Source organism: Falco rusticolus, chromosome 1 (genome assembly GCF_015220075.1).
Source record: "Falco rusticolus isolate bFalRus1 chromosome 1, bFalRus1.pri, whole genome shotgun sequence".
Classification (NCBI taxonomy): domain Eukaryota; kingdom Metazoa; phylum Chordata; class Aves; order Falconiformes; family Falconidae; genus Falco; species Falco rusticolus.
Genome location: NC_051187.1, coordinates 32738404 through 32757145, shown reverse-complemented (window position 1 = coordinate 32757145; position 18742 = coordinate 32738404). Strand labels below are relative to the sequence as shown.

General features: G+C 56.1%; 2 protein-coding genes across 7 annotated transcripts in view; one reads left to right on the top strand and one right to left on the bottom strand.

Moving 5' to 3' along the window:
* Positions 1-1057: 1057 nt before the first annotated feature.
* Positions 1058-15205, bottom strand: DAO (D-amino acid oxidase). 4 transcript variants are annotated; one of them, XM_037375679.1, is made up of 12 exons: positions 14962-15204; positions 13205-13451; positions 11571-11776; positions 11314-11428; positions 10872-10948; positions 10344-10409; positions 9508-9562; positions 8910-9014; positions 8267-8349; positions 6253-6370; positions 5435-5533; positions 1058-3908 (listed from the first exon to the last, which is right to left on the bottom strand). In XM_037375679.1, exons 3-12 carry the CDS (start codon positions 11762-11764, stop codon positions 3777-3779), a joined length of 1044 nt encoding a protein of 347 aa, XP_037231576.1. In that variant the 5' UTR covers positions 11765-11776; positions 13205-13451; positions 14962-15204; the 3' UTR covers positions 1058-3776. The 4 variants fall into 4 exon arrangements, with proteins under 4 accessions (XP_037231576.1, XP_037231575.1, XP_037231579.1 ...); XM_037375678.1 differs by having other exon boundaries at positions 14971-15204; XM_037375680.1 differs by lacking the exon at positions 1058-3908 and adding an exon at positions 3916-4694 and having other exon boundaries at positions 14971-15205.
* Positions 15206-15307: 102 nt separating this feature from the next.
* SSH1 (slingshot protein phosphatase 1) overlaps positions 15308-18742 on the top strand; it is a 37468-nt gene continuing 34033 nt past the window's right edge. For 2 of the 3 annotated variants that reach the window (XR_005102315.1, XR_005102316.1), the window contains exon 1: positions 15308-15435. Coding sequence is in view for 1 of the 3 variants with exons in the window: in XM_037375664.1 (XP_037231561.1) it covers positions 15370-15435 (66 nt within the window). In the remaining 2 variants the exon portion in view is untranslated. The remainder of the gene's footprint in view (positions 15436-18742) is intronic. The other variant, XM_037375664.1, reaches the window with a different exon arrangement.

Below are 18742 nucleotides of genomic sequence, written 5' to 3'. Positions count from 1 at the left end.
CGGGGCAGGGAGGGTCCCCTCTATTTATTTGCTTTTTAATGTAAACTTTTCTTCTACCTGTCTTGTTTTTATAAAATATAATTAAGTGCATAACCCTGACTGTATTCCTCTACCCTTTAAACGATATTCTTATTTTGATGTCCAGCCATTTACAAACATAAGGTTGTTCAAGTCTGAGTCAAAATGACTAACGATCTGCAAATACTTTGCATGCTAATACAGTGTGTTCTCGTCTCAGTGTGCATTAATCTTCCTTCTCACAGCTTGTGCAGCCTTCGACAGTCCTCTGGGATGGAGAGTCTTATTTCTGGGAATGGAAATAGTTGCTAACTGCGGAAGGGTTTGTATCACGGAAGCAATACTTAGGGAGAATATTCATTCTTCTGTGTTTTCTGTGAACTTTTTGGCATCCTCAGGCATTTCTAAAGCTCATTCTGTTTTTCAAAATGCCAGAGCTGCTGTTTGCTTACAGAGGATAACTTTACTGATACTTGATGTATTTCCAGCTTTGTTCTGTGTCACAGGCGACCGTTGTTGAGAACTGCGAGTTGGTAAAATGTGCTGATGCTGGCCGCTGGCGACGGCGTTTTGTGCTTGTCAGGAAAGTATGTGCAGTAGCTGTGCAGACACCCCACCGACTCCTACCTTACCCTTGCTGCAGAAGGGAACTCCAATCTCACGGCTCTCCTGGCCCACAGTGTTTCATCGGCAGCTGCCAACAGTGTAAAATACCTTCCCTGTCGCTCTGGTCTCCAAACAGAGCGACCAGCCGAGCGACATGAGAAAATCCCAAATGTTTCCGTCTGGGAGTGTGAGTTCTTCACAGTCCAGGGGCTAGCAGCAACACCACGCAGGCAACCGCGTGATTTCACACAGTAGGTGTTTCAGGTTCATTTGTCTACTCGGGATCTAGAATGATGGCTCTTCCTCCTGCAGGATGAAATGTTCAGGGAAAATGTGTGGGGAAACACGGAATAATGATCTACTGGGATGCTGCTATGGAATTAGCATTTGAGGCCCTATCCATGCTATCAGGGAGAAAGCATCACACACGAGATAGTTGGATACTACCTTTATTGTGCGCACATACTAAATTGTGGCCTTTTAAAAAATCAGGAAAGTTAGACTGCAAATAGAATTACACATTAATCATTTTTGTTTGTTTTCTCAGAGGCCGTGTAAGATCGCAGGACAGCTGCTCCTGTAGGCTCCACGATCAGAAGAACCAACTGCTTATTGTAATCTCTACAATGACTTGCTCCACCCCTGCTCATCGGCGTAGCTCTTCTGCGATCGGGTGAGTGGGTTTGATTTACAGCAGTGCAAATGGGAGAAGAATATGGGCCTTCATCTGTGGAATAAGTGAAATCGAGCGGGTGCTATTCCACTGAACAGCTTCTGCTGAAGCGCTATCACAGACCATTGGGTTTAGCATTAATCAATGGTCAATCTTCTGCTATTGTTTTCTTTTTTTCTATCTTTTCCTTGATTACACCTATTTGGATGTGGCTGCTGATGGATCAGGTGAGCTGCCAGATCTAGCGGGAAACCCTTCCGACAGAGAGACTGGACATGACCGGGGCTCCTCATGTTCCACCTTTGTGTTTTTAAGCACACTGGTGCCTCAGCTGCCAGGCACACCGCACATCCATGCTCCGCTTCCCTAACCTGTGCCATAGCTCCAGAGCCGCTAACAGAGCTTCCCTTTGCCACTGCTGCACAGGGCAGTGATGATGTTCTGCAATCGAGTGACAAGTGGAAAGCACGCATGACTGCAGCATTCCTAGGATGCTGTACACTTTGCAAGGATGTGAGGAGCACTGATGTGTTGGGCCAGAATTGCAGTCAGAGGAACGTCAGCACCTGCTCTTGTCGGTGCCTCCGACAGCCTTGGACTCGGGTGCGGCATCAATGAGAATTCCCGTGCTGCAGCCTTGAGAATTCCAGGGCCACAGGGATGAGAATTCCCATGCCACAGCGATGAGAATTCCCGTGCCACGCCACTTCGTCAGCGCTGCAGGTGTCCGAGCGGAGGCGAACACAACCCCCCTGCCCCTTCCCAAAAGCAAGGAAGGGAAGGGACACAGCAGCAGCCACCAGGAAATACTGGCCCTTACGGTGAGAGGAACCATTGCTGCTTTTGTTAAAGGGCAGACAATGAGCAGATGCACTCAGCAAAGCACGTCAGAGCTTTCTGATGGCCCAGGGTGTGTAAGCTGGAGAAGTACACAACACCGACACAGGGTGCAATGGAAAGTGAGGTCGCTGGAAGGTGTCCCAGGGCCACGGTGGTGCTGGCACAGTAACCTCTGCAGCACTGCTGGAAATGAGGCCAGGCTCGCCCGTGCCCGCAAGGCTGCAGATCTCACATGCACGGACCATCTCCAGTGGCACCGAGTGCTCATCACTTCCCACAAAGCCTTCACCAGTTTCTCTTTTCCTTGGTGAAACTGAAGCAGCGTGTCGGGAGACAAGTCCTTCGGCAGGGAGCAACTCTGGTGCCAGGCTGTGGCCAGGAAAACATGGGCTTTTCGTGGGACTTGTTTAAAGCCGGGTGCCCAGGAGGCAGAGGGAGCCCAGCTGGCCTGCAGCATCGCTCACTCACTGGGCGCAGCTGCCTGGTCCATCCCAAACCGGGCTGACGAGCTATTTTTGGCACATGAAGTCAGAGGGAGAGAGAAGCTGCATCACAGATGAGTAAGAAACAGTTGGCTTCTCTGCAGAGGAGAGCGAGCCAGGCCCCGTCTGCGGGACTCGGGACAACCGGCTAGCCTTCGGGTTTGAGGCTAATGCTTCTTCACCATTCAGTACCTTGGCTGCGATGCTTTTTAGAGTGGGAAAGACACATGGCATGGGAAGATCGGCCAAACCGTACCTTCAGAACAGTGCACGGGGTCCTCAGCAGCGTCACTGAACAGCCCCAATGTCATACCCTCCCGGGAGCCGTCCCCAGCTCCATCGGGAGGCACAACCTGCCCCGAGCCAGCTCCTCTCCCAGTGCTGCTGCCCCAGCTGCGTCTCACGCCTGGAGGAAATGAGAAACTGAAGGGCCCGTGGGAGTTTTAGGGACGAGAGCAGCTATTTTGTGTATGGTCTCTGCTATATATAGAGTCTGGCAAGTACCCGGGGCTGGAACATGTTGCTTTTGTTGCTGAAAACATCACTTGGAAAGCCCATTTTAGGCAAGCGCTGCTGCCTGTTGCCAGATACACTAACCAGGTGCCGTAGGCTCATGCTTTGTCTTGGAATGAATGTAAGAAAAGCTATTGTAACTGAAGCACGTGCTTGTAGAGCTGTTGTTACTTCTCTGGGAGCTTCTTCCTACTAAGGAGCTTTTGCCTCCTGGGGGAAGCTTGCAAATCTAATTACATGCCGGGTGTCGGAGCAGTCAGTGAAGACCTCAGGTGGCACTGGCTCAGTTTCAGATCCTGTCCCATCATGCGGATGAACTGCAGGACTGTCAAGATTTCAGATGAACCCTGCCTGCCCTTTGCAGACTGATCCCCGGGACAGAAGTGCACTTTGCCACAGATAATTAGTCCATATTTTAAAGCGCTTCCTTTAGGTAGGTCATGCAGGGCCGGGGTGGAGGCAACTCAGCCGTCTGGCAAACGGCAGCAACAGAAGTGGCTGCAACCTGGAACTGAGACACTGCGAACCAGCGTTGGAGCTGGCGGGAGGGTTGAACAGCCCACGTGTATCAGTGTGTTATTCGCATCTTTCTGCTGTGATTTCTAAGCTACTGCTGTCACAAGAATCCCGGGTGAGCAGGCAACTCACAAGCGGGGCTGTGGTGGGCCGGCCACCTTCTTCTCCTGGAGGATGCTCCCAAAGAGCCTGGCTGCTGCCATGGCACAGCCCCAGTGGATGGTGATCCCGAACCCGCCGTGGCCATAGTTGTGTATCACCTATGGGAGAAGAGGAGGGATCGGTGCTGAGAAAGCTGTGCTGGAGCCCTGGGGCTAAGGGCAGCGAGGAGCCACAATAGTGGCTGGGAATGCCATTAGTGTCTTTAGATTGACCCTTCCATCTGGGAGCTCCCAGTGCACAGCTGGGGGATCTCTGCTCCTTCCCTTCCTCCAAAAGCTGCTGGAGAGGCAGGAGAAACTCTGCATGGTTCAGTGGCATCCCAAGCATCGTCTGCACCCGCTGCTCCGGCCACCCCGAAATGCAGCAGTGGGGCTTGCAGCCGTGTGCCTCAGAGCACATCACGTTACATCCTACCTAGTGTTTGTTCCTACCAAAGTAAATTACTTTGCTTCAGCAGGAGCCTGACTCATCGCTGGGATCAATAGCTACACCTCTCCTGTGCCAAGGCAGCGTAGATCTGGCGTGCTGATAAAGGAACAGAGCGATCCAGAAATTAATTCAAATACAGCATTACTTTGAACTGTGCTCCGGAGTTTGCCTAAATACACCGATTCCTTTCCAAGACTCTCCAGCTAAAAAATTGAATATATTTTCATTACATTTAGTTACATTTTACAGTCGTCATCCCCTTTGGAGCTTTAATCTCTTCTTCTAAGCTGTACATCTAAGAGACACATGCACGCACTCGAATCAAGGATTCCCTCTGCAGGTCTGCTGATGAGCAGTCAGGCGACAGCACGGAGGAGTAATGTGGTCCTACGTGAAAAGGTGCTGTGCTGAGGGTCCAAGAACAGATGGCACACTGCAACTCGGGCATCTTTTCTCTAAAAGATATATTAGCCATGCAAGGCTATTTAAAGAGCTATTGCCCTGGAGAAGTTTGAGCCTAGACCCCCAGCTTTACTTGCACAGAGGCAGCTGAATTTTTCAGAGCCCCGCAGCGGGTACAGCCCCAGCAGTGTCCCTCTGTGCCTTCACCACATTTCATTTCATGCTGCTGCTGAGCTTCAAACTGGAAGAAATCTCAAGTCCGATCTTTTGCACCAACAATCTGGTGTCAGTGCTGGAGGCCCTGAGCATTTTATTAAAAACTGCGTATTGGGTTTGATTAAATGGAGTCATGAAGTTCACAGGCACAAGGGACTCTGTACCTTATGGGCTGCTGGCAGAAAACCACACTACTTTAAATGCTGACACCAAAATGTGGTTTGCATGTGCCTCGTGTGGTCCTGGGAGCAGCGCAGCCCATGCCAGACTTTTTCTCCCATATGGGTTTTTCGGTGTCTGTGAAGAACTAAGCTCCAGCTGCAGGTTTATCCCTTGGCAGGAGCACTCCTTGCCCCCTCTCCCCACAAAATCCATCAGACCTGGCTATCTTTGACATTTATCTCTGACACTGGGTTGAAACTGAGAGGGGAGACAGAGCGAGGACCGATGAACGCGGGGCAGTGCAGCTGCGGGCTGAAGAGCACCAGCGTTAGCTGGATGTGGGTGTTGCAAGTGCCTAATGCACAATTAGCGTGGTGGTTAATGACACTCGGCATCTGGGGGCTGTGCACGGTACCTCTGCCTGGAAATGGCCATGGCGGAGGGTCTCCCGCTCCAAGCGAACGAAGGGGCGTGCTGGTCTCAAGCCGCTCCACTCCTCTACGATCTTTGCTTTCTGAAAGCAAAAGCACATCAGCTCCTGCGCGGCGTTTCTCTGGATGACAGCAGCCAGATCCCTCGGCACTAAGCGGTCCGTGAGGCGAGGGCTCCCGCAATGAGCAGGGACGGAGGCTCCCCTGTCCCTGCTGCTGCTCCAAGGGGCGACGGGGCAGAGCAATTGCAGATGGCAGCCTGCACGTCGCCAGCCTGCAGCAGAGCCGGCAGGGCAAAGTGCTGTGCCAAAAGCCCACACGTTCCTTGTAACCCAGGGTGCAACCGCCGTGGCAGGAGGGGATACAAACCAGCCTTGCCACACGCCAGCCTTTCTATAACGCAGCAGAAGGTGGCGGGAGGGGGCTGGGGCCGGATGCCCTCCCAAAACTTTTGCTCTGATTTTTTACCAGCTATATGAGTAATTACGTTTTCCTACAAACCTTGTCTCAAAAGCAATGCCAGCCCCAGTCCCTGCCTGTCCATCAGCCAGGTGTACTGAGCCCGAGATGTGCGTGATGAACGTGGCCAGGCACCAACATGATGCTGTGCCACCCCGTGATTTACCCTCTCACAAAGCGCCATGTGCTGCCGGGGGACACACAGGAGGCCCAAAAATTCAGGTTTTTGTGGTTTGTCCCCAGCGCCCATCCCTGCAGCCTCAGCTGCACCCCAGCACCCGGACTCTCCGTACCCCTTCCCTCCCTACTTCCCGGCGGTGGGCCTTGGGTCGGGGTCTCCCACCTGGAGAGCGGGAAGCAGCCTGCAGCAGTTCTCCCAGATAGTTTTGTGATCCTGGGTGCTGTTTTCTTCATTCCAGTTGCCGTGCTGATAGATCCCTCCCAAGACCGTGAACTCACTCCTGCACCAAGACCCAAAAGAGATAAATGGTGGTGAGTGTCCCCAGCCATCCCTTGCTGGACCACCACACCGAGGGACTCTGTGTGGGGGATGTATGGATCCTGCTACGCCCAGAGCCTGTAAAATATTCCTGCCGGACGAACTCTCACACGGAGCAGGCGGGAGTGGTGCCTGCATGTCTGCTCATCAGCAAGTCATTCATCAAATACTATCAGCACTCAAAAGGCCCTTGCCTGGGCAAACCAAACAGCTCATTTCATCTTCTATCAAACAGGTCTGCTCCTGCTTGGCTAGGGAAGAGGGCTGGAAGGAACAGGATGCCTCCAGTGGGGAACACAAATAAACATATTTCTGCTGCAGCTGCTCCAAAATTCCTGCAGGTTAACAGAGGACAATGGCAGGTTACGGCTTGGGGGGAGCTGGGGGTGTCTGTACCTGCTGGACCCTTCTAAAACCTTGCTTGAGCCCTGGGAAGCACAAAACCACAAAGGCTGAAGGGTGGGGCGTGCAGGAGGGGAGCCCCCGGGGCTGAGCACTCCAGCATGGAAGAGATGCCCTCTAATGCTCCCCTTGAGAGCCAGCCTGGTGCCCAGCTATGACAGCTCCAGCTAAAACAAACACAGGGAAAAGAATTCAGATGTGGCTGGGACTGTGATCAGAAATCGCTTGGAATATTTTGCTTGGGGGCTGTGAGCATTCAAAGTTATTTACATAATGGCTGATTGCCTAATTCTGAAATATCAGCACAATAGGGAATGCCAGAAATGCAGCATTCAAGCTCAAGCTTAAAAAGCCCTCTCCATGGGCAAAGCCGGGTAGATAGCTGCTCTCAGGAGGAAGCAGAGGTGGGATAAACAGCAGGTGTATTTATTTATTCTGCAGTTATTCTCCCCGAGTACAGGCATACACTGCCGTCTCAAATAATAGATCCCAATTCCCCTAAGAAAGTTGCCGGTGGGAAGCAGGTGGAAAGCGCAAGATAAGTGCTGGAAGCTGGGCTCTGCCCGGGAACAGCCACTGCCACTCGCTAAGCTCTGGAGATGGTGCTTTTGGGGCCAGGATCTCATTTTAGCCCTCCTCATCCCTATGGGGACACAGAAATAAGGTCTTCCCCTGGGATTCCTCCTTGGTTTTTGCAGGGAGCTCTGCATGGGTGCTAAACTGAATGGGACGCTCCCAGGAGACGTCTCACCAACAGCTGCAGGCACAGCTCAGGGTACCAGTGAGGGGAAGGCTGAGCTTTTTAGGATAGGCTTTTATTAAAGTAAAAAAGGATTCCTGCCACTGGTTTTAATGGGAGGATGGATCAGAAGTGCCTTTCCCCACAATGAGCTGTTGTACAGCAGTTCTGTCAACACCATTGATAAAAAAAAGATGGGTACAAATGTGAAAACACGAGATCTCCCCTGAAATATTTGCCCTACTGTCAACGTTTGGCTCTTTTGAGGACCTGATTTTGTTTTGGTGGGATAGGATCAGGGACACTGAAGCCACGTGGTGCTGCCTGATCTGAGAGCCCAGGACCAGCCCAGCCCCACCGCACATCCGAGTGCCGAGCTGGGGTCTGCGCAAGGAGGTCACTGCCCCAGGAGTGGGAGCTCCCTCGCTTTCCCTGCCTGCCCGCGTGCTCCTGCTCTCCTCCCTGAGAGAGATAGGCTGCTTGTAATAAATGTCCATGGTCTTGTTGGTGGTTCCTAATGGTCTCCAGTCATTAGCTTCTTTCCCTAATGGCTCCGAGCTATGGAGGTGCTCAGTCCTACTGAGCATCGTCAGGCCAGGTGTGAACGCAGGCTGGGCTACTGCAGGGCAGGCAGCAGCAGGGAGCCGTGGCCAAGCCAGTGCTGACAGCAGAGCATCACTAAGGCCAGCCAGCCCCTGCCCACCTGCTGTCACCTACCCCGGTATGACGTACGGTGAGTTGTAGATACCAGATTTGATGTCATGAGTGATGATGAAATGCTTCACCCATGGGGCCAGGACCTGGGAGACAAAGGGGAGAGGGTCAAGGGGAGGTGGAGAGCAAGGTTCCTGGCTCAGGGAGGCAGCAGGAGGGATGTGGGCAGGCTGACGAGCGCAGACACCAGGGTCTGTATGTGGTACCCTCCCTTCTGCTCAGGCTCTGTACACCACAGCGCTGCTGCCATGGGAAGACAGGGAGGTGGGAGGGCAGGTGGACAAGTGGAGGAGCTTCCTACCTGGCATCAGTCTGTGTTTCCCCACATAATTATCTTCTTCTCCCAAGGATTTTATGTCTTTTTATTATTAGCATTATGCTTCTGGCCTCCCCCCGCCTTCACCCAGAAAAGAAATGGGGTGGTGACCCAGGACGTCCCCACAGCTGAACGAGGAATGAGATTCAGGTTTTCTGCTCTGGCCTCCACACATGAGGGTTTTACACAACCAATGTTTTCCGGGAACTGGGACCTGATCCTGGTGTGGGTCCAGCCCATAAGCCCTCGATTCAGCCCAGAGGGCTCACGGTTAACAAGTGGCTCCTCCAGCAAAAAGAGTGGGGGACGTAAGCCCTGCACCCTCCTCACCTTTATGACCTGTCCACGGCCAGGTTGTAGCTCCGGGTCGGGCTGCAGCTCCCCGGCACGCACCCCAGTGCAGTTTATTACAACATCCACGCCCTGGGCAAACATCTAATGAGAGACAGACGTGGCGCGGTGAGCGGCGCACACAGCGATGCGACCCACGGGGGGCACAAGACTCCTGCATCGAAGCCAAGCCCAGAACTCGGTCCAACGGTCTGGTAATGAATAAACCATAAGGGCCGGATCCAGGGCACAGCTCCCCCAGCACAGCTCCCGCTGAGACCCCATGTGTGCAGGCAAGGAGAGTGTTTGCAGTTCAAGGGGAAGACGGACCGTTGATTCTTGGCTGCGTCCTCACTCAGTGCTGGCCAAACACACTACCCTGTCCCCTCTCAGCCATCCCTTGATGCCCAGAAGTCTTTATCTTGCCTGGTAGAATTTGTCTCCTAGATCTTGGCGTAGTCTTGCCGCTGCCCCTGGCCCATCACTTATGCCAAGGGACGTGCCAGAGCAGCATGTGCCTGCTGGATGCTGCTTCTCCATGCCAGAATGGGGCTGTGCCCGCTGCCCTGCTCTGCCCCGGCTCGATATCACCACTCACCTCCTGGAAAGATTCAACCTTCTTATGGAAAAACTTCACTCCTCTCTGCGTTAATCTGGGAAGAACAAGTTCATTTGTTACCAGCAAATGAAAAGCAAATGTACCATTCAAATTAGCACCTGTAATTGATACCCAGAGAAGGTACAGCTTGTTGCTCCTTGTTATAAAAGACCTTGTCCATGGTCTTTTTGGTGGTTCCTAATGGTCTCCAGTCATTAGCTTCTTTCGCTATGGCCCTGAGCTACGGAGGGTGCTCAGTCCTGCTAAGCCCTGCATCAGAGCCCAGGTCTTCTGCTGTGGGTAGGGCACCCACTCCACCTTACCAGTAACAAGAACAAAACCAAGCCCCACATATTCCCACAGTTAGAAGCACTCAGATGCACAAAATACACTCCCGGGCTAACAAAGCGGGGAGCCTGTTACCCCCCTGGAGCAATGAGTAGGAATTCCAGACCCTTCTCCCTGCCTCCCAGGGATGCATCCCTGCCTCCCCTCTCCTTCGGCTCATCCTGCTGTGCCCCTGCGCTGCTGCGGGGCACAGGTTGCTGAGAGCAGGGGAGGATGCTCAGGTCCCCTGTGGGTGCTGTCCCACGGAAGCCACCAGCACCAGCATCTTCAAGCTGATTAGGTCAGAAGTGCAGCAGGACACGAGGTGGCCGCCTCAAATCAGTGCCACCTAAACTCAGCCACCAACCTGGCCTGAGAAAAGGATCCAGGGCAACACCTGATGTGCAGGATGAAAATCCACACCTGCCTCCCATGTCCTGCTGGCTGCAGGACTCGGAAGGAGCGGTGGCTCTCCTGCACCCCCAGTGCCATGGCAGCTCTGCACTCACCTGTTGGTGAGCCATGGCAGATAGCTCCTGCACTCCAGCATCAGCGCTGTGTTGAACCAGCCGTAGCTGAAACCAGACGAGGAGAGGAAGGATAGGACCTGCCTAAGGACCATAAGGAACCCCCAGCAGCTTTGCACAACAGCCGCTTCCTGCCCTGGTGCTGCCGACGGCCGCTGCAGCTCTGGGACCCCAACTCCCCCTTGCAAAACATGTGCATGTTTTTTTCTCCTCTGTTTACAGCACAACACACCTTCTGCTGATTTTCTTCCCCCAGTTTGACAATATTTGGTGAAGTAAGAGCAGAGCTGGAATGGTTTCCATGCTGGGCTGCTCCTTTTTTGCCTTGTTTGAGGCGTTCCCTACTTATTTTAAGGGAAGCAGCTGTAACGAAGCGAGGCCACTTCTGCACCTGCAGTTTCTTGCCCTCACCACCCCTTGACAGGGAAGCATCTGGGACCGTTCACCCATACCTGTCCTGCCGGGGGGGAAGGACATCAGTGCCTCTCTGGAAAACAGACTGGAAAATACCTGTAACCAGGGAAGAGTTCAAGCTCTTTTGCTGTCAAGTTCCTGAATCCCAGGACAATGTTCTTCCAAGATGGGTCCTGCAATAGGGAAAAAGGTCCGAGCTCATCAATGAACCCGAATTGCAATCAATCCCTATCGTGGGACAGAAGCTGGGGGGGTACACAGCCCACCCCGAGGAGCACGGGCAGTCATGCAGCTGCAGCACACCATGGCCAGCAAAGCTCTGCCAGCTCCCACCCGCCCAGGGCTCAGCCCTTCCTTCATACCAGTACAGCATCAGGGGCACAGAAAACACCGTGTCCCGGGCAAACTGTCACAAGACAAACTTGGAAGGATTCAGAAACATTCAGAGCATCATCTGGGAAAAAGTACAACCCTGCCCGCCCCCGGGCAGCCTCCGAGCTGGAGCCCTTCCCAGCCCTGGCTGTGACTTGCTCCTTACCGGCACCGGCTGTGTAAACAGGTTGTAGCCAGAAATTAAGAAAAGTCCCATTTCCTTCGCTGCCGGTGAGCCCAGGTGCCTGAGGAGGTGATCGAACGTCTCCTTACTCCAGAGCCTGCAATGAACACGGGGGAGCGGTGGCTCTGCCAGCCCTATGGAGCTGTGCCTGGGCAGCTCAGCCCCCCATGCGCTGATGGGCATGGCGGGGCAGACACGGCACTAGCATCCTCCTCCTCCTCCTCCTCCTCCTCACTTACGTCTCCTGCAAGTTGCCATGGTCACTCAGGTAGGGCTGCCACAAGCCAGCTGCCCCATCGCTGGTGGTGTGGGGTGTGTAGCGGTCTGCGTAGACCTCCATCTCCAGGGAGGGCACCAGGCTGTGGTACTGCTCGTGGATGCACAGGGCAGTGGACAGGCCGATCACCCCAGCCCCGATGACGGCCACACGCATGGCTCCGGCTCTCTGCAGCGAGGGAAACACCTGAAGGGCAGCACTGGGGCTGGGGTGCCGCTTGGACAAGCTGGGGCTTCCCAGGAGGGAGGGCATCTGCTCCTGCAGGACCCCACCTGGCCCTGGCTCTGCTGCTGGAGCAGAGATGGCTCAGGGAAGGGGCTGAGCTGCTCTTGGTGCATTAGTGTGCATTTCTTGTACAGCCTCCCAAGTCCTCTTCAGCACCTGCCTGCACTGGCCAGGCACTGAAATCGCAGATGCAGGGGGTGCAGCTTGCCACGGGACGTTACTCCATTGCTCACAGCCCTTGTGCTCGGGGCCGCATCCCTGGCTCTACCCTTGGGTGTGCTGTAGCTGCTGGCAAACAGCAAAGTTGCAGCTCAGCTGCCCATGGCCGTTCTCCTCTGCTTGGCAGAGAGAGTTGTGGTTGCTTTGTGTCCTGCAGCAGCTCAGGACAGGGTGCCACAGCCATCAGCATCCTCTTCTCCCTCCCATCAGCCAGCATGATGAGGGCGAGCAGCCGGGGAGAGGTGGGAGCACCCACCCGCTCACACCGTCTCCCATGGGATGTCGTGAGCCCTCCATGCCCAGCAACCCAGCCCTGCTCTGGGGAGTTCCTAATTCTCCCCAGCCCCTGGCACGGGCTGGAGACACAAGAAATGGGCAGGGATAAAAGAAATGGGAAACAGCAGGTGTTTTCCAGGGAGCAATGCCAGGTGCAATAAATGCAAGGATGGTTCCTCACGCTGCTGTTGCCCTCGGGGCTGCCTGCACTTGAGGGTGGCTGTGCCACCACCCCAAATCCTCCCCAGCACCAGCTGGGAGAACCGCTGTTTGCCAATATCAGCTGCGAAGAGGGTCTGCAGCCCCCTTTGGTCTCCTGACTCTTCCCTCTTGACAGAGCTTTCCTGCCTTGCAGCCTGGAAAAAGCCCTTTGGTCACCACCTGGGCAGAGCGCAGCCAAGGACTGATTCGAGGAAGGGCTGGGGTTACAACAGTGTGGGTCATGTCGGCCTGGGTCACACCCCTGAATGCTCCGCTGCCAGCATGTGGGTAGGGGGAGGGATGCCAGCAGCATGCCAGACCTGGCTCTGGGCAGCATGAGTAAATTCTAGCCCATAGTTTTATTTGGACAACGTGACGCGCAGCATCTCTGCTGCGAAAGGCAGCCCGCAGCGGGACTGACATTTGCTGGAATGGAGGGATGAGTCATCGGGATGGCAAAGCACCGACAGCAGCAGGAGAGCCGCACTGCTTCCCATCTGCTGTGGTTTTATAACCCACAGGCGGCAGGAGCTGGGGCTGCACGCTCTACCTGCAGCCGGGGGGGGGGAGGGACGGGACGGGACTCGCCCCAGGCTGCCCCTGCAGCACCGACCAAGGAGGTATCCGCCTCGCCACTCAATAAATCATGGGAACACACATTTTCCACCAGCTTACCTGCAGAGTGTGTGGTCCTTGGGGTAGTCACCGCGGTTTTCAGAGACTTCAACAGAGTCACCTTCTCAGGGCAGCTTGTTTACAGCCCAGCAAACTGCCCACAGTGCAAGGTCTAAGTGCCAAGGGCAGCGGGATGACAGCCCGCCCCCGGGCAGCGGGGCCAAAGTCTTTGCTCCAGACCCAGGGAGGTGGAGTCCCCCGCACCAGACCCCGTGTGTTGCTGGCAGCCGGCCCAGGAGTTGCTCCTCTGAAAGGAAAACAGGGTCACCACCGTCTGTGGCAAAATGCCATCATTGACACTTGTCACCATGGTGACTGCTGGCTGCCCCGATGGGTCCTGGTGGATGGAGAGATGCGGATGGGACTCCCCAGCCACCGGATTCCTGTGGGATCTGGAAAAACCAAATGCCGAGGTCTTGGTTTTTGTGTCGTAAGAGAGAAATGGCATTGCTTCCCCTCCGCTAGACCCCAGGAGCCATGCTGCCCAGCTTCCCCCTCTCAGGGGCCAGATGGCTTCGTTTCTCTTTTCTAAGCTGCCTCTCCCTTCACAAAACCCACAACTTTGGGCTCTGGGCTGAAAAGCCAGGTTTCTGTCAGTGCAGATACCATTAGCAGTGGCAGAGGCAGCCCTGGAAGCACACATGGTGTTTGGGCAGAGTTGCTACAATTAAAGATTTTACTATGCCTCAAGGTTTTATAAAGGAGGTAATAAGGATAAAAGAAATGGGAACTAATCTCCTGCACAGGTTGCAGACATGTCTCTGGAGTCTTGGGCCCTGGGTTTCAGCCACGCAGCACAACCCACCGCAGGTGACAGGAATCCAGTCTCACAAAAGGCAGAGGAAAGGCATGGGCAGGCGTACGCTGGCCTGAGCAGAAGGATGCTTTGCCCCGAGAGGTCAACGAGGATGGCCTGGGAGGGTGAAGTCTGCAGGCTCACAGGGCTTCAGCACCTGGTACCTTTAATGCTTTTGGTAGCGGAGCACCACTCGCACACATTTCGGATCCCCAGCATCCCTGCGGGGGCTGCCATCCTGCCTCCCACCACCTGGCAGGAGCAGCACCACCCGCGGGTGACAACCTTATCCAGGCTGCCGAAGGCAGCAGCTGGCGAAGCCATGGGATCCCGCTTCGCTTCGGATGCCGTGAAAGAGAAGGCTCATCTGTCACCTGTGCGGCCTCACGACCGCATCCTCCCAGGGATGCTGCCAGGAGAAACCTCCTGGGGCAGGTGGTGTCCAAGCCCCGGGCACCCACCCCCTCGGACCCCAGGGTGCTTGGCACAGCTCCTCTTTGGAAACACAGAATCACTCCGGTGGGGAAAGACCTTTAAGATCATTGAGTCCAACCGTTAACCCCGCACTGCCAAGTCCATCACTCAACCACGTCCCTGCGCGCTGCATCCGTGTGGTTTTCAAACACTCCCAGGGACGGTGACTCCATCACTCCCCTGGGCAGCCCGTGCCAGTGCTTGACCAGCCTTTGGGTGGAGAAATTTTCCCTGAAATCCAGTGTAAACCTCTCCTGGTGCAGCTTGAGGCTGTTTCTTCGTCCTGTCACTTGTTACCTGGGAGAAGAGCCCGGTCCCCCTGCCCACAGCCCCCCTGGCAGCTGGAGAGCGACCAGCCCCCCCAGCCCCTTTCCCCCAGGCTAAGCCCCCCCAGTGCCCCCCACCAGCGTGGGGAGGGACGGAGGGGGAAAGGCACCCACGGCCTGAATTATTAAGGGCTTTACATACAACCAGCAAAGCCTCTTACACTAATTACCCCATTACTCGTCTGCCTCTTGCTTTCGGCACCGCTGACCCCTCGCACTTTCTTCGCTCCGCTCCGAAGGGGGCTCCCGCCGGCCGCCCCCGCCGCCCTCCGGGGGCCGTCAGGGGGATGCTCAGACCCACCGGCACCTTTCGGGGCGCTGCCCCGCTCCCCGTGCCGAGGCTCAGCCCCCCCCGCCGGGGTGCTGGGCCCCGTCAGCCCGGGGATCGCCCGCCGAGCGCGGCCCGGCCCCGGGGAAGCACCGCCCCGGCCCGCCCCGGGGCCGCCCCCGCCGCCGCAGCGCCTGGCTCCTCCCCGCGGCGCGGCGGCCGGGCGGGCTGCGCAGCCGCCGGGGCGGTGGAGGCGGCCGGTGCCCCGCCGCCGCTGCCGCTGTAGCCGGGCCCCGCCGCCATGGCGCTGGTCACGCTGCAGCGCTCGCCGACCCCCAGCGCCGCCTCCTCGGCCAGCACCAGCGAGGTGAGCCGGGCCGGGCCGTGCCGTGCCGCGGGGGGACGGGGAGCGGGGCGGGACGCGACTCCTCAGCGCCGCGGCTGGGCCCCGCGCGTCGGCCGCGGCCCCCGGCCCCGTGGCCCTGGCCCCTCACAGCCGCCCCCAGCCCCTGGCTGCATCTCCTCACGGCCCGCGGCCCCATGGCCCTGGCCTCTCACAGCCCCCTGTAGCCCCCAGCCCCTGGCTGCCATCTCCTCACGGCCCCCTGTAGCCCCCAGCCCCTGGCTGCCATCTCCTCACGGCCCCATGGCCTTGGCCCCTCACAGCCTGCACAGCTTCTGGCTCCATCCCCTCACAGCCCCCCAGTATCCCCCAGACTCAGGTTCCAGCCCCTCACAGCCCCAGCCCCTCGCAGCCCCCTGGCCCCCCATATCCCCCAGACCCTGGCTTCAGCCCCTCACAGGCTCAGGCCCCTTGCAGTCCCCAGCCCCACGGTCTCCCAGCCTACCATAGCTGCTTGCCCGCTGCCTTCATCCCCTCACAGCCCCCATGGCCCTGCCCCCCGCCCAGCCCCAGCTCAGCCCTGCACTGCCCCTTCCCCTTGCAGCCCCCCATGCTGCCCAGCGCTGCTGTGCCTCAGCCCCTGGCCTTTCGATGCTGTAGGCTGCGTCAGGCCTAGGACTGTCCAGCGTCTCCCCGCTCTGCCCCGCGGCACGCTGGCCGTGCCCCCCTCAGCCCCCCTCCGTCCCTCACCCCGCATTAGCTTGGGCTAGCTGAACCCCAGGCAGCCTGCTTCGCTCTTCTCTGCCAGGTAAATCCCCGGGCAGCGCGCTGGGCCTGTCATCAGGGAGTGGCTGTGCTTGCTGGCCCCATCTGTTCTCCTTCCCTGACACCCCACAGCAGCCACCGCCTCCTGCCCCAGGGGTGCTCTGCTTCACCCCCTGCGCTACCCCTCTGTCCCCACGCTGCAATGGCTCTGCCTTCCCCTTCCCCATGCCTGCTGCAGCTTCTGCCCCACGGGGAGCTCACGCCAGCCCTTCCCTGAGGCAGCTGTGGTGGGTTGCCTGCTGCCAGAGCAGCTCCTGTCCCACTCCACCCCATACCTGTGCGACGTCCCCATGCTGCTCTGTCTGCTGCCACTCCTTGCTGCAACGCAGCCTTCTCCTTCCCTCCCAGCTCTGCTGCTCCGGGATCGGGTACGCGCTGCTCAACCCGCTGCCCCTGTAATGCTGTGCTCCGCGCAGCCCTGCCCTGCTGGGACAGGCACCCTGTGCATCACAGCTCTGCCATGTGCCCCCTTGGCTCTTGTACCCCAAAAATGCCTTCTCCTGCCTCTGCTCAGCCTTGAGCTTCTGTCTTCCCTCACTGCAGCTCCCACATGCTATCCAAACACAGGTGCACCCTCCAGTTTGTTGTTCTTCTTTCACATGGATCCCTTTTTTCCTCTTAACCCATCTCCTTTATGACCCTCAAAGACCACCTGGTGTGTGTTTCTCTGCATATCCTTCCTGTGTGTCTCTCCCCCCCACCTCTTTCCTTTGATGCTCACTGCCCTTGGCTTCGCTCTGTCCCTGCTCCCACCAGGTAAACAATCCTATTTGTCACCTGTCAGGTCCCTGTGACTCCCCCGATTAGCTGGTGTGACAGGGGAAGGCAGGAGGGTGACAGTGCCACAAAGCTCACAGGTTCTCCCTCACCTGGAGGGGCTGCAGGGGTCCCCTTTGCATGGCCCTCGCTGGAGATGTGTCATCCCTTCTTTCCGCCGACTGTTATGCCATACTCATGTGGTTTGGGCTCCTGAGGCTGCAGGGACCCAGTGTTTGGACCATGCTGCGTTCATTGAGAAACATGAAGACAGGGCCTCTGCTTTTCTAAGGATTTTTTCAGAGGGAATTTTGTTGGGTTCTGGTTCAGGCAGAGTCTTAAATGAGACCTAGTGGCCACCTGATCTACACAGATGTAAAGGAGCGGTAACCCTGTTGCAGGCAGTGGGATTAGACTGGGTTTCACTGGTGCAGGTGGGAGAGGAGTCAAAGCAGCATGCTTCTCACCTTGCCATGTGCATTGCGTTAGGCATTGCATTGTGTAGGAGCTCTGTGGTGGTTGTTAGTTTTGCAGTGCGGTGACCATATGATTCTCCCTTTCCCTCTTGAAAACACTACCCCAGACTTGCCGCCTAGTGTTGTCAGTGGCAGGGCACTCCCGCCGCAGCATCCATGGCTCAGGAGTACTTTGGTGGCTCCCAGAAGAAGACATTGGCTCCTGTTCGGTTTGTTTGGTCCCTTCTGGCGTGAAATACCACAAAACTATAAAATGTCCTTTTCTAAATTCAGCGTGTTACTTTTACAAGGTTAATTTCAAAGAAAAAATCCTATCAGAAAGTGCCAGCCTACTCCATGATCTTTAATGATCTTTCTTGCAAGGAAAATCAGGACTCTTTGGGGCTTTTAGTTTGTGTGAATAATTACCGGATTTTTTAAATGGAAAATGATGGCCATACGTCCTTGCTAATTGTGAGTACACTGCTGCAGCCTCTCTTCACTCATGAGCCTAAAGGAATTTATAAAATGGTTGCTGCTGCCTGCAAGAGGCTTGCTGCTATGTTAATGTAGCGTGCTGTGAATTCTTAGGAGGAGAGAGTAGTTCATACACACTTGCAAACTTGCACGCGTGTGTTGGCTCTGCTGCCATCTCCCTTCCACACCACCGCCAGCTCCGTGTCAGCTCCTTCAGCCTGGCCGCACTCGGCACAGTCCTCAGGGAGGGGTGAGGCTGTGGCTGGTGGGGGTCTGGCCCCAGCGCAGTGTCCGTGCTGTGGTGGGATCCGCGGTGCTCGTGACCAGCGGCAGGCCCGTGGCATCACGTGTGGTGCACCATAAAACCTGCCAGCTTGGAGGGATGCTCTGACCAAAACAAGGCAGAAGAACTCAGCGTGGTGGATGGCATCTTTGCTATCTGCCACACTGACTGCTTCTGCCTTGTTTTGGTTTTACTGGAGCTTTGTAATAGAAAATAGAGGGAGAGTTGACTTTGAAAGCAAGTCAGCTTCTGCAAAAGATGAGCCTGCAGCAGATGCAGGGCCGGCTTTGCTGCTGAGCTTCACCTGACGATGTTCAAGACTTCACAGTCGCATTTGTTTAAAAAGAAAAAAAGTTTTTCTCCCTCTTGTTGCTACGTGACAGACCCAAACAAACAGGAGGGTGACCTTACAAAGGCCAAAAAGCTGACAGCCCTTCCCAGGGCTGGGGGGATCTGCTGGTGGGGGGCACTGGAGCTCGCGGTGTTCCCAGGGCTCTGCTGGCTGCCCCGGCCAGGCTGGGTCTGCACTGCCACT